Genomic DNA, 15,407 nt, shown 5'->3' on the forward strand with positions numbered 1-15,407 from the left:
ACTGCCAAGTTGTTGTTTTTCTTAAACCTATATTATCTTTAATAAGACCATGTCTGATTCGTTGCTCTACCTGCTTTCTTTGCCCCACCTAGCTCTTATCCTGGAAAGATTTATTGAATGAGTGAAAGAATAAATAGTTGGGCAGTAGAGGGAGAGGGAGTGAGGGTGGTGGTGGGGAGAAGTGTGTGTAGAATCTGGGGAGGGTTTGGAGTGGACAGGGTAAAGTGGATCATTGGGATCATCTGTATTGAATTGCCAGACCCCATTTGACAGAAAAGATTTTGACTATTTACATTTGAAAATTTTTATTGACTTCTGTTTGCTACTTGCCTGGTTGTATTTTAGGTCAGTTGGGACTAGTTAGGAAACTAGGGTTTCCTGGTTTCTTTCAGGTAGTTAAGCTTAAGCCTCGGTAAGGGGAGGGCACAGGAAAGACTGAGGAGAGAAGGAGGCACTAGAGGCAGCAATAACCTTGAGAAAATGCTTTTTGAGGCCACTAGAGTGGAGACAGGGAGGGCGAGCTTGAGGTGGGAGAAGAGCATCCTCTAGGTGCGCTCACTGCCTCTTGACTGAGAATGTTTCGTTGGGAGAATGGGCTCTCAGAGCTCCTACAAAGGCAGAGCAAGGCTTGCTAGCTGACATCGTTTGAGAAATTGCTGGCAGGCTCTGGAGCGCTTGTTTGGCTTCCTGTGGTGCCTTCGGTGCCCTAGTGAAAATAAAGGGGAGAGACTAGTGTTGAAAATATTTAAAAATTTTAATTTTTATGAGAACTTTTAAAATTATAAAAGTAAGACTTGTCCAGTGGAAAAAATTAAAATTAAAAAAATCCGGTAAGAAGTAAAAGGACATTTGCCCTCCCCACCCTTCACTCCCCATTCCCCAGAGCTAACCCCTGTTAATAGTTTGCTGCTACATAGTCTTCCGTAGCTTTTTGTATATAAACATAATAGTTTACTTTAAAAAACAAAAATGAGATTATACTATACCTATTGCTTTGCTCTGCTCTTTAACAAATCTTTTATTATTGCAAAATATTATACATCTGTAGAGGTCCATAAAAACTCATATGTGCAGTTTAATAAATAGTTATAAAGCAGATATTCATGAAACTACTACTGAGGCCTAGAAATAGGCTATTGCCAGCAACCCCCCTCCTTTTCTGATCATTATCCTCCCTCTCCCCCTCACAGAGGTAATCCTGACTCTTATGGTAAGCATTTACTTTCTTTGTTATTTTACCACTTATTTATGTTTTACTAAATGTTAGTTTAATTTTGCCTGTTTTTGAACTTTATGAAATCATACTATAGCTATTTTCTCATGTCTTTTTTTTTTGAAGATTGCCACCTGAGCTAACATCTTTTACCAATCTTTTTTCTTCTTCTTCTTCTTCTTCTCCCAAAACCCCCCAGTACATAATTGTATATTCTAGTTGTAGGTCTTTCTGGTTGTGCCACGTGGGACACTGCCTCAGCATGGCCTGATGAGCGGTGCCATGTCTGCACCCAGGATCTGAACCAGTGAAACCCTGGGCCGCTGAAGTGGAGCACGCGAACTTAACCACTTGGCCACAGGGCCAGCCCCTCATGTCTTGTTTTTTTTTAACTCATCATTATGTTTGTAAGATTCATTTACATTATTATGTGTTTGTTAATTCTCCCTGATTTATAATATTCAAATGCACCACCATTTATTTATTCATTCCTCACTTTTCAGTTTGGGGTAGTTATGAGCAATGCTGCTATGAAATTTTTGTACGTGTCTCCTGGTGTATATAAGCCTGCATTACTTTTGAGTATATATCTAAGAGTGGAATTGCTTGGTCACAGAGCTTAAACTTTAGTAGATAACTGCCAGCACTTTTTCAAAGTAATTCACCAATTTACACTCCCATTAGGAGGTTATGAGACTTTCTCTGTCCTATTCTTTGTCAACACTTGATATTGTCAGACTTTAAAATTTTTGCCAATCTGATGATGTGTAGTGATATCTGTTTGGTTTTTATAGTAAGGTTGAGTGCCATTTCATATGTTGATTAGCTACTTGGATTTCCTTGTCTCCAAAGTGCCTATTGAAGTCTTTTGCCTATTGTCTGTTGTGTTGCCTGCCTTCCTTTCATTGATCTCTAGGAATTCTTTCTGTATTCTCAATATTAATCCTTTGTCAGTTATATATGTTGCAGATATCATCTCCTACTTTTAGATTGTCATTTATTCTTTTGATGACCAAAATTTCTTAATTTAGATGGAGTCAGATTTATTAATAGTTTCTTTTATGGCTTTTACTTTTTGTATCTTATCTAAGAAATCCTTTCATACCCCAAGGTCATGAATATATTCTATATTCCCTTATAAATTTATCTTTCAAATTTAGATCTTTAATCTCTCTGAAATTTATTTTTGTGAAGAGTGTGAAGTAGGGGTCTCTGCATCTTTTTTTATTTTTTAAAGATTTTATTTTTTTCCTTTTTCTCCCCAAAGCCCCCCGGTACATAGTTGTATATTCTTTGTTGTGGGTCCTTCTAGTTGTGGCATGTGGGATGCTGCCTCAGCGTGGTTTAATGCGCAGTGTCATGTCCGCGCCCAGGATTCGAACCAACGAAACACTGGGCCGCCTGCAGCGGAGCGCGCGAACTTAACCCCTCGGCCACGGGGCCAGCCCCTCTCTGCATCTTTTCATCACGTAATATATTGTGGGTATCTTTCTGATCAACACATAATGATTTACCTCATTGTTTTTGACAGCTATACAATTGCCCAATTTGCTTTTGGTGAAAAGTCTTTTATTTCTATTTATTTGTCAATACAAATACTTCTATAATTAATATTCTTGTACATATATCTGTGAGTATCCATGCTAGTATTTTATACCAGAGATTTCTTCAAGTGAGATTACTGGGTTGAAAGGTGCACACATTTAAATTTTTGATAGGTACTACCAAATTGTATTTTACTTCCATTAACAGTGATAAGGATCCTGATGTATCCCATTCTTGATAATATCTATAAATCAGTTTAATATTTGCCAGTTTACTTTCTATATGACATTTGAAAACTGCTGGACTAGGGAGGAATGAAATTCTGTTTGACGCTGACACTGGTGTCATCTTCAGAGATAAATGATCAGGTCCCCAACAGCCCCATCTCCCTCCACTTTGATAAGCAATGCTGTTCTAAAATCTAAGCATTTGCTTAACCCTTTCTAGTATTAGGAGAATTGTGTCCTGCTTTTCTTCCTTTTCCTATTTCCCCACAAATTGACATTGAGTAGAAGGGGCTGAGATGTGTGCTTATCCTGGTCTTCATTTCACCTCTCTTGTCTATTCTCAACCCCTGTTTCATCCCTGTGCTTCACTCCACACAGGGACTCTGTTTTAGGAAGGTCATTCTTTTGAAACTTACTGGTTTTCTTCACATTGCCCTTGAAATGATCACAGGGACACTGCTTCTGTGGCAGCCCAGGCACCGTCATGAGTTTTCTTTTAGGGGCTCTCAGGAGCCAATCTGAAATAATGAGATTATTGCTTAGATGGGAGTGTTAGTATATTTGCGAGTAGAGAGTAGGGCAGGGCTTCACTTGCCATCTTCCTTGCCTTCTTGTTCCTGTTTCCTACTGCAGTGGGGTGGGGAAAAGAGTCAACACAGAGCAGTGGAGGTATCCAGTTATGGGAGTCCCAGGACTTCTGAGTTGTTTTGCCTGAGCTGTATTGGCAAGAATTTGGTGGCAGGTTTGGAGGGGGCATCAGGATATGATTAGGGAGACCAGAAGATGAGGAATAAGATCTAGGTGTCTGCCTTTAGTGGCTGCTTACCTCGGGCAAGCATTTTGCCTCTCTGATTTCACTCTCACCTGTGAGTAAAATAAGGTTGAGGATAAGATCCAGGAAGCTTTTGGAAGGCAGTCCTGAGTTCTTGGAGGAAAGGGTCTGGGGGAGGGGGCAGCCAGAGATGCAGCCAGGTCTCCCTTGACCTTGGAGGAGTCCAGCTCTTGCCTGAGACTCAGGAAGGAAGCAAGCATTGGTGTTGCATGTGGTGGGCTGGTGGAGGGGCGAATGAGTGAGATCAGCTCAGATAACATCTCACCTGGTCTCAGAGGGAGTCAGGGGAGAGAGTTGGGATCATGATAGTGCATTGCTGTTGTTGATGCTGAGTTACTGACCTTTGCACTCACATTCTTGGCCACCTGCCTGGAGCCATCTCCCAGAAGCCTGGTGTCGGTCCCTGTGGCCTTTGGCGACCCCTGTGGGAAGGAAACAGATCACTTCCAGGCACTGGAAAGGGAAAGGGCCAACAGAAATGGTCCCCCAGCTTTGGGCTACCCAGGTCAATGCAGTTCCATTTCTCTTCCTTTTTTGCTCAGGGATCTGGGGTACTTAAAGAGAGGAGTATTTTAAATGGATAAGGAATTGAGGTCTAAATCCGGCCTAGAGAAAAGCTTAGCTGGAGGTAGGTGGAGAAAGAATGGCTTAGGGATGGAAAAGAGGACAAAAGGTGGGGATCAATCAAGACTTTACACCGCCCTCCCTTCCCCAACACACACATTAAAATCCTCATGATTTAAGGAATGAGATCAGGGAGCAGATTATCCCATAAACCAGTCAGGGTCTTCACCTGACCTCCAAGTTTGCTTTGTTTGAATCCATAATCTCAGTTCAAGTATAAGAGGATGGTATTTAGCTTTGTTCCTCTGGGACAAATCCATTCCTCTTTTGGCCTCTATTCAAGTCTGTCATATCACCTAATGCTGTCTTATTCCCATTTTAGGATACCTAAAATATTTTATGACAATCAAGGATGGTGGTATATAGACTTGAGATTCTGGAGGTAGAATGGGGCCCAGATGATGCTTCCTCTGTATAGTAGTTTCTGATATTCCCTGTCAGCCTTCACGTGGTTCCTCATTGTATTTGAATGCAGCTCTGTTATTGCACAGAGTTTGTTGCTTGAAATCTGTTGTGGACTGAATTGCGTCCCCCCAAAATTCATGTTGAAGCCCAGTACCTCAGAATGACAGTATTTGGAGACAGGAGCTTTAAAGAGATGATTGAGTTAAAATGAGGCTGTTATTGTGGGCCCTGGTCCAGTCTGACCAGAGTCCTTATAAGAAGAAGAGATTTGGACACACAAAGAGACACCAGGGACACCAGGGACATACGTGGACAGAGGAAAGACCATGTGAGGGTATAGCAAGAAGGTGGCCATCTGCAAGCCAAGGAGAGAGGCCTCAGAAGAAATCAAATTTACCAACACCTTTATTTTGGACATCTGGCCTCCAGAACTGTGAGAAAATAAATTTCTGTTGTTTAAGCCACCTAGCCTTTGGTATTTTGTTATGGCAGCCTTGGCAAATGAAAAATCTTTCTCTCTCTTTAGACTCTGAATCAGTGGCTCAGTAGTCATTCAGCTCCATGGTTCCCGACCCATGGTAGGCACTTGGTAAATGTTTGTTCAATAAGTGTGTGGACAAGTTGTCTAGAGAGGGCCCTCAGAGATCATCTGGTTCAATCCAGGTCTCCTATTTCCCAGACTCGTGCCCTTTCTACCACACAGATGGAGGGTGTTGCATCATTTCCCTGAGAGCTGGTTTCCAAATGTTCTCATGTGCTGTTTTGAGTGCTGTTAAAGTAATTTAAGCAGACATCCGTAGCCCCTGCCATCCCAACTGTTCTAATAGTTCACTCTCACCTGACCTCTACTCCTAGTTCCAGAGGAAAGCCACAGAATGTTAGAGCCAGAAGGAATCTTGGATATTGTTTAGTTGAATCCCTTCATTGAGAAGTTTTTTTCATTTTAAATGTAATATAATTATATTAGGGAAAATTTGGAAAGTACAAATAAAGAAATCTTTACTCTTACTAACTGTTGGTATTTTGGCATGTTTCTTGCACATTACTTTCTGTATATAGTGATAACCATAGCATGTGACCAATTTTCTTTTTGTTCATTTTATAAGCTTGTTGCTATGTCGTCTTCATTACAGACATTTTTAATGACTGCAAAACACTCCCATCAAGTATTTGTGCTCCATATTATTTAACTTTTCTCCCATTGCTGAACATTTAGATTGTTTTACTTTTGCATATTGATAAATTTCTTTGTGCTTGTAACTGTTTTCCAAATGTTGGATTAATTGTCTTGGGCAAGATTTCCCAAAGTGGAATTAGTGGGTCAAAAGTTAACAGCTTTGTGTTTCTTGATATCATTACCAAATTGCTTTTAAAAGGGTTTTACTAGTTAACTAAATCAGTATCTCTTTTTTTACGGATGGGGAAACTGATGCCCAGAAAGAGCAAATGAAATGCTCTAGTTCACAAGGGTAGTGGTGACACATCTGGAGCTAAAACCCAGGTCTTAGATTCTTAGTCTGTTTTTCTTTCTGCAGTTCTGATAACTGACAATGAAGCTTCAGGTTACTATAGTCTAATGTCTCCCAACCCTCAGACATTTATGGACACCTTTATGACTTTTGCTATAGCTTGTACCACCTTTACTATTATTTAGTTCATACTTTTTCTTTAATAAATTTAATTTACAAAACAGCCTCATCATATGCAATATTATCTGCGAGATTCAGATTTGATATATGCTTAGTTTTTTTCTAACATGCATTCAAATAAACATATAAGTATTAAAGTAAAAGCTAATTTATGTTCTACCTAAAATCAAACTTGGAAAATACTGATAGAGTGGAAGAAGCATGGATGTTGTATGTAGACAGACTTGGGCTCAACTACTTGTTCTGTCACTTAACTCTGTAGTCTTGGACAAGTCACTTAACTTCTTTGATCTTTGATTCTCTGATTTGTAAAATGAGGATAATAGTATCCACCTCTCAGAGTTAGGAATTAATGAGCTACTGTGGGTGCCCGGTGCTTAATGCCCAAGTAGGTGTTCAGTACCTGATGGTTACTGTGGTTATTTTTGTGGACTTCTAGTTTTTTCCCAAAGAGACTGTCTATGCTGAAATGTTAGGCTTGTTGCTTTCTACTGACTTGTATGTGTAAAGAAGTTACTTCCACTTGTTGGGACTTGCAGTAGATCCAATCACTACTTTGACTTCCCAGTTCCACTACATATTAGCTTTGTGATTTTGGACAAGTTGCTTAACTTTTCTGTGCCTCATTTACCTAATTTGTAAAATGGGTCTAATAATGGCACATTGGTGTGTGTATGAACACATCTGTTTCCTAGCTCTGTCCACTAGAGAGCTTAGATGCAATGCCAGCCAGAGCAATGGGCAATACCTAGTGCTATGGTTTGTGAATACCATCCTCCCATGAAAGGAATCAGGGTTCCTTGGAGAATGGCTGATTCTAGGGCTGAGGCAGGAAATTTTATACAAGATGAGCCTGAAACATCTTGTGGTGTCAGAAAGTCAGGAACTGCTAAACAAATGATATGCAAGAAGACACAGAAGCCAACGTGAAGGAACTCTCGATGGCCAATTTTGGGGCAACATGAGCAACACAATAAATAATGATAGCAATGGATTATAATCCACAAATATTCGTGAGTCTTTACTTATGTAAATAAATAATTGAATAAATAAGTAAGTAGGAGACAAGGAACAACTCTTTCTTAGAATAGAATCCCAACTAATGAATGCAGAAGGAATGATGGAAATAGAAAATCATCATTTGGCTAATACCATAGTAATACTTGTTGTAGGCAAGACTCTCCAATGAATTTAAAAAGTAATGGGCAAAAGTATGATGAGAAGAAACAGGCTATTTGCATAGTCTCAGAGTATCGCTCTACAAGATACTTATTAATTACAATGGGAAAAATAGTAATTTTACAGTAGAGAAACCTGGCAGACAGCACTTAACCAAGTGTTCAAAGTTAACATCACTGGTAATGAGAGTTATTGATATCATGGGTTTTCTGATGGCATGCTCCAAGAAGGCACACATCACTTCTGTGGTATTTTTGCCAAAAATGCATAATCTGAACTTAGTCATGAGGAAACATCAGACAAAACCAAATTGAGGGACATTCTACAAAATAACTGACTAGTACTCTTCAAAAGTGTCAAGGTGATGAAAGACAAGAAGGCTGAGAAACTACCCTAGATTGGAGGAGACCAAGGAGACATGATAACTTTATTCAGTGTAGGATCCTGGATTGGATTCTGGACCAGAGAAAGGACATTAATGGGATGATCAGCAATATGTGAATATTTGTGCATTAGTTAATAGTATTGTATCAATCCTAATTTCCTGGTTTTGATAATCGTATTCTGATTATGTAAGATGTTATTTGAAAAAACTGAATGAAGGATATGTTGGAACTCTGATTATATTACAACATTTTTTAAGTCTGTAAAATGAAAAGCTAAAAATAGAAGAATACATTAGATTTCTGTGAGGACAGAATGAGGTAATATGCATGAAGTGCTTAGAACAATACCTGCCACATAGGATAGCTTAACACGTCAGCTATTATTATAAGTAATCTTATAATTAATAAGTAATATTATAAGGAGTAATCTATTATTATAAGTAATTTGTTTCCTAATGTTCTCGTATATTCTCATCTATTTTTTCCCCTCTCTCCGGTGAAAAGCATATTGAGCATGTATGTAGTTATTTTAAGAGATAAAATTAGATCCGATTTTATTTTGGGGGTAGGTAGGGGGTGTCATTTCCTCTAGCCAGACTTCCTCAGGTGTTGCAGGAATTGAGCCAGCACCTCCCATCCCATGTGGTTTGTAATCACACCACTTGGTGGCGCAGCACACTTTCCCTAGTCCATTGCCCTTGCGCTCTAGGAGCTACTTAGAAATTCTACTTAGTCCATTTATTGAAGCCTTACTAGGTGCACATCATAGATCATTTAATCTTCACACAATTGTATGTGCTAAGTGGTATTTTATTCATTTTAAGACGATGAAACTGAGGATCCAAAAAGTTAAACAACTTTCCCAGGGTTGTAAAGTAAGAGGCAGAGCCAGGATCTGGATCTCAGTTCCCCTGACTTCGAGGCTGAGTCTAAAGGTCTAGGTAAGTCTAAGTGTTTAGCCAGGTTTGAGAACTGTTGATATGGAGCAGTGGTTGTCAACTGGGGAGTGGTTCCCTCTCCAGGGGACATTTGACAACGTCTGGAGGTATTTTTGGTTCTCTTAACTGGGGGTAGGGGTGTGGAGAGGCTGCTACTGGCATCCAGTGGGTAGAGGTCACATGGTTGCAGCTAAACATCTTACCATGCACAGAACAGCACCCTACAACAAAGAATTATCCAGCCCCAAGTAAAGCTGCTGTTAAAGCCAGGTGTAGTGTTTTCCAAGGGCAACATTTTGAACTTAGTAACATGAGGATTTGTTCTTTCACTTAGCAAATATTTACTGAGTGCTGTGCTGGATAATGTGAGGGATATGGAAACAATACACCAGATTGTGCCACCAAGGAGATTACAGTGTAGAAGGGCAGGGGGTGGAGTTAGGAGAGGCACGGCAACACCTTCAGTCTAAGGCAGAATATGATAAGTGCAGAGAAAGAGTCAAGCTAGGGCTAAGCTTGTTCACTAGAAGGAAAGCTCACATATGGTCATGGGAGGAATCAAGGGAGGCTGTGGGGAGGAGGTGGTCTTTGAGCTGGGTGTATGAACAAAGTAGAGGTGGTGGGAAAGCACAAGACCTGTTCAGAGAATAGCCAACAGTCTGGTTTAGGTGGAATGTAGAGAGCACTGATTAGTGAGTGGAGGGGGTGGACTGGAAAGACAGATTGTGGTTAGAACTTTGAATCCAGGCTGAGGACTCTAGCCTTGGTGTCTGTCATAGTAATAGAACAGCCTTCCCTTCCAGAAGGGTGGTCTAGGTCCTAGGGCTGTGGGGCCCAGCAGCTTCCAGAGAGCTCTCTCTACAAGGAAGGGGAAGTTTGAAATTGGGGTGGAGTATGGTGAACTTCTGATTTTAAGCACCAGGTTGATGGTGAGTATGTGACAAAGCTGTTTCACCTCATAGTAGCCCTTGGGCAGATGGTTCTGTCAAGTAGAACCATACATGGGGATGAGCTCTTCTGCATGGTGATTCTGCTAAGGGCTGGGCCACTTGAGCTGTAGTGAAACTGGAGGTCATTCAACACCCTTAACCCAAGATCTGTTTCCCAAAATGTGAGCTATTACAACTGAGCTTGGTATGGCTAAAGCTTCAAATATGGATACTATCTGGTGATAGAATTTTTCTAGTTTGTTACTTCATCATTAAATAGTGTTAAAAGTTGTTGGTGGCATGTCTGGTGCACTATAAGTAATATAAGCAAGGACTTATCTTCTACAATGGGACAATTGCCTTCAACACCTTTACACCACCACCACCATGAAGGTTGGCCTGGGGGATATTCATTACTTTTCTGGAAGAGAGACTAGGGGGAAGGTAAGGGAGCAAATATTTGTTGGGCTAGTATTTTATTTTTGCCAGCTACAGTTTCAAACATTTTCATATACACCATCTCATTTAACTCTCACAACACTTTGGTGTTAGTACAGTTTTTTCCTTTTTGTAAATGAGGAAACGAACCCTGATAGGCTAACTTGTCCTGAATCCCTGTAGCTAAAAGGGGTTACATTTCAATCCATGTTTGTTCCATGTTTTCTCCCCCTTGCTCCCTTTTGTAGAAAATTTATCTCACTTACCTGGATTTGGGCTGCTAGAGACCACAGACATCAGCATTAGGGGCAGCAACAGAAGGAGGGAAGAGACTAGAACTTTCATGGTGACTGTTGGTGCTGCTCTAAGTCGCTTGAAGAGGGTGTGGAAGGTTCCCCGGTTGAGGCTGCCCACTTCTTGGGATGGCTCAGACCTGAATACTTGGCTTGGCAGTCTGCACTTTAATCCCAGGCCAGTGTTCCCATTAGAGGGGAGAAAAGAGAAGTGACGCTGGCCTTATTAGATAACAGGTTGGACCATGTGCTTTACAGGAATCTGGAAGGTGAAACTGACCAAACAACAGAGGTGAAGCATTCTTAAGAACATAAGAAGGTGACTGATAACCTGGCAGCAATACTTGTTTCCTCCCCTCCTTCTTCCAGCCTCCCTAACCCCCAATGTATTGTGGTTTCTTCCCCAAATCTTTTTGCTCGTTTGAATTTCCTTATGCCTTTCAGTGACACCTTCTAGCTTAATATCTGGCCAGAAAGTGAGTATTAGCATTGGCAGAAGAGAGGATGACATGGTCTGTTTTTGCTCTGTCCTCCCCACTCCCAACCTTGGCAGGGTATTGGCAATAGTAGTGTTGTTGTTTGGGAAGTGGCCCTGTCCTCATTGTAGACAATTTCCTCCAATTCTGTGGCCACATGAGGTGGGAATCAGAGAGGATCAAGGAGGAGAGGCTGTTCTCTCTTGCCCAAAACACTGCCCCTGGAGCAGTGGGTCGCACAAGGCCTCCTTGTTCATCAGGAAGGTGGCTGTGGCTTAGTTGCTCCAGCCTATAGGACAGGGAACTGGGTTGGTGGAAGATCTCCAGCGCTTCAGGTCCAACAAGTAGGAGCCACATGAGGGAAGGAGCCTTTTGTGGTGTTTGCCCAGCCTGCTGGGCTCTTGGCTCCAGACCCTGTTTGGAAACAGCCCAAGGTAAAAGAAGGAGGTAATACGACTTGGAGTGCCCATTAAGGTCACAGAACATCAGCACTTCCTAAACCTGACTCCTAGTCCAGAGACTTTAGGAAACAAGCTCAAAGGAAGAGGAGAGGTGGGCTTGAGTGCTGGGTGATATTTGTGGGGACCGAGGGCATGGGTAACAAGGAGGTCCTCCCCAGCAGCCTGCAGGCAGGAGTGAGAACAGGTGGTGTGACTTTGTTTCACCTAAGAGGGGGGAAGAGGCAAGGCATGAATCATGCCCTTTTTGATTTTTGTTTGATCCTTCTTACCCTCTCAATTTTCACGTTATCCCTGCCTGTTGTCAGGTTGGGAGGTGATTGTAGACTTTGCTACCACAAAGTTTGTAAAGCATGCAGGGGGCCAGGCACTGTGTTCAACAGTGGAGATTGTCCTCGAGTTGAAGGCTTGGGCTTGGTCTGAGCTTGATCTGATACCAATCAATAATGTGGCTTCTTCCTGGAAAATCCTAACAATGTACTCTGTCCTTAGGAGGCTCAAGAGTAACAGGGGAGATGACATACTTTTCATAAAATCTTGAGATATAAGTGGAACCAAATTTCAGAAGTGACAGGAGTTCACCATGGAGTCAGAGTAGCTCAAGGGTCTCTGGGTCAGTGCAACTTGGGCTGGGACTTGCTGGTGGGGTAGGTTTGGGTTGGTGGAGGGCAGATGAGAGGGCCATGCAGAGAAGGAGCATGGAGCTAGTTGGGGGGATCTTTGATGGCAGGGGCTGGCTTTTGTTCTTTTTGTGTTCCTGAACTTACATAGGGCCTGGCACTTGGGGAGTACTCTAAATGTTTGTTGAATGGAATGATGTTTTTGTAACACTTTAACTAGGCCTGATGTGTTAGAAAGCATGAGGAAGTGCATTCCTTTAACAGAAAGAAGATTTTACTGGTAAATGATCACGCATACACATGGAACCTGATGGAGGTGCTTTACTTGTCCCATTTGAGTTGCCATCAGTCCCCTCCGGGGCTGCTCAGGACCAGGGAGCTCCTCCTCAGACTTTCTCCAGGTGCTGCAGTCTGTTTACTCCTCTGCTCTCCCCAGGTCCCTGCTCCCAGTCTGTTTACTTTGTCTGGTTTTCCCCTCCATGGGCTTGGGGTGGGGTGTCGGGTTCTGTGTATCATGGGTGGGGACTTTGGGTCTCTCAGGTCCATTGATATAATACAGCTCCAAGACAAACAGACTTTTCTCTTGTTAATATTGACAAATACTTAGAGCCCATTTCCAGAACATTATTTGTGCCAGCACAGTCTCTCTGAATTACAAGGACTCTCCATCCAGGAAGGAGGTAAGGGGAAAGAGGGGAGAAAATATTATTCGGCCAGTTATTTTATTTCCCCACTCTACAGTGTACTTAGCAGACATTCAGAAATATTTGTTGATCGATTCCATGATTTATATTGCTCTAATAATCATTTATTCATACATGCATTCAGTGAACATTTGGGCATCTAAGGTGTGCCTGGTATTTGCTAAGTGGTGGCTCCTGAGAGGAGCAAGGGGTGATGCTGCTTCTGAGGAGCTCTCACTATACACATAGACCCATGGAAATCTAGTCCAACTGCTCATTTTACAGAAGTGGAGATGAAAGTGTAGGAAGTTACATGATTTGTTCAACATCACACAGTCAGTTAGCCTCAAAGCCACAGGACTAAAAGTCAAGTTTCCTGACTTGCTAGAATTTCTGTTAGTGTGCAGCTGCCTGGCTGTTGCATGTGCACATGTGGTGAGTGCTAATAGAGAGAGGACATGCAGAATGAAATGGGAGCCTCCAACACCTTGGATTAGCCAGAAGGAAATGTCCAATCCAACCATGACTGCAAAAGGACCATCTGGACATTTGCATTCTCTCTCTCTTTTTTTTCACTTTAAGCTTGACATGAGGAAAATTGTGTACAGAAAACCAAAAGTGGAAGATTTTCACAGGGTTGGTGAATGGGCCAAAATAGTCTGTATTTACTTCTATCATGTTGTTCCTCACTGAATTGTAATGGGGTGGCTTTGCATTGAATTCCCCCACAACCTAGAGCTCAGTGAGGGCGGGGACCAGGTGTTCCTAAACCTCTCTATCTGGATGTGGGCAAGTCTGAGAGGGGAGGTTAGGATTAGGAAAAGGGCACAGATGAAGTGAAAATGAAAACGTTCTGTGTTTTGTTTTTGTTTTTTCCTGTGAAGTGACAGAGTTAAGGTGAGTCTGAACAATTTGGAGAAGTGTCTCGAACTTTAATCTGCTTACGGATCACCTGAGGATCTTGTTTAAATACAGATCTGATTCCTCTGGTGGGGCCTGAGATTCTGCATTTCTCATAAGCTTTTGGACGATTCCTTGCTGCTGATTGGTGGACCACACTTTGAGTAGCAAAGGTTTAGAGGTCATTTAGAGATTCTTGCTTCACTTGATTTATGGATGAAGAGAAAATGAAGTCCAGAGAGAGAATGTGACTTGCCTGACATAGCCATGACTTTATCATGTAACTTTTTACGTTTAAACTCTACCTTCTGACTCTTAGTCCAGTTCTTGCTCCACTATATTATGTGGCCCCCTTTACTGTTGTTAGTGGCATCTCTGTAGCTTAGGAACCCAGAACTCCCATTTTCCCCCATCCCCTTTGGTCTTTGTTCAAAGGTGTCACTTTTTGTTTACTCCCTTATTCAAAACCTCCAGTGGCTCTTCTGTAACCACAAGATCAAGTTCAAATATCTCTGTCTGTTTTTCATGGCTGTACAACACAAGGTCCCACGTTAGCAAGCTTACCCAACTGCCCTGTGTCTTAACCCTGTCTTCTGCTGTGGCATCCCTACCCCTTCCTGTTGCCTAAACATGCTGTGTTCAGTCCTCTCTCAGTGGTACTGGTACTGGTGTGGGCTTTGAGGTTAGACATAGTTACTTTCTAATCTCAGATCTGCCACTGACCTAGGCAAGTTACTTCACCTTTCGAACGACCCTTCTCTGAAATAACCCCATACGGTAGTTGAGAGGAATAAACAAAATAACATATGCAAACCCACTCTCATCCCTGAAATCCCCTTCAAAACTAGCATCTACAGTGGTGCGTGACACTTGGTTCCCTGTGCTTGTGTTTCTCCTTGTCTCTGTTTCCCTAAGATTCAACCATTCAAAGGCCTAACCTGCATCCTGCCTATTTCCCGAAACCTTTCCCAGCCATTCCTGACCCAGTTGATCCCACCCTTCTGTAAATTATTTCACCCATGTGTTAGCATTTAATTATGTGCCATCCCTCTCAGTGAGACCCCATAGAGAGGCTTGAGGGATAATTGGCTGTGTAATAATTGAGGGATAATTGAGTTACTTCTTTGTAAGTACTCCGTGGGTGTTCGAGCTGCCTTCTCTTTTGTCAGATATTGACTAGCAGCAGCTCCTCCTGCACCAGCAGCACCAGATCCTGGTAGTTTGTGGATACTTTAGGGCAAGTTCTCATCAGGGTCTTTCCTGCCTCTGGTTTTTGGTTAAATTGGTGTTTCTCTTTGCATGTTATCAGTTGGCTCCTCCAAGGGAGGGGCTGATGAAATCTCTGTGGTAACCCCAAGATAATAACACTAAGGAAGTCTTGCCCAGTATCATTGCTTCAACAGCCTGGTAACAGGAGATGTGTATACCTTCCTATTTCATGAAGTTTTCAACAGGGTCCTTACTCTTTTACTTCAGGGAGGGATTAATGACAAAAGACCAAGTGGGGAGGGCAAGGTTGTTTAAGGCAGTTCATGCATCTCTGACCTAGATTCTGTGAATTAGTCATTCAACTATACTCAAAAGTGTTTATGTTTGCCTGTGTGGTGGCATT

General features: G+C 42.0%; 1 protein-coding gene across 1 annotated transcript; it reads right to left on the reverse strand.

Annotated features, from left to right (window-relative positions):
* Positions 1 to 23: 23 nt before the first annotated feature.
* LOC106847975 (C-X-C motif chemokine 17) lies at positions 24 to 10,946 on the reverse strand. Its single transcript, XM_014867575.2, has 4 exons — positions 10,632 to 10,946; positions 4,159 to 4,239; positions 3,402 to 3,503; positions 24 to 706 (listed from the first exon to the last, which is right to left on the reverse strand). Exons 1-4 carry the CDS (start codon positions 10,708 to 10,710, stop codon positions 609 to 611), a joined length of 360 nt encoding a protein of 119 aa, XP_014723061.1. The 5' UTR covers positions 10,711 to 10,946; the 3' UTR covers positions 24 to 608.
* Between the last annotated feature and the right edge of the window lie 4,461 nt (positions 10,947 to 15,407).

Source organism: Equus asinus, chromosome 26, assembly GCF_041296235.1.
Source record: "Equus asinus isolate D_3611 breed Donkey chromosome 26, EquAss-T2T_v2, whole genome shotgun sequence".
In the NCBI taxonomy this organism is placed as follows: domain Eukaryota; kingdom Metazoa; phylum Chordata; class Mammalia; order Perissodactyla; family Equidae; genus Equus; species Equus asinus.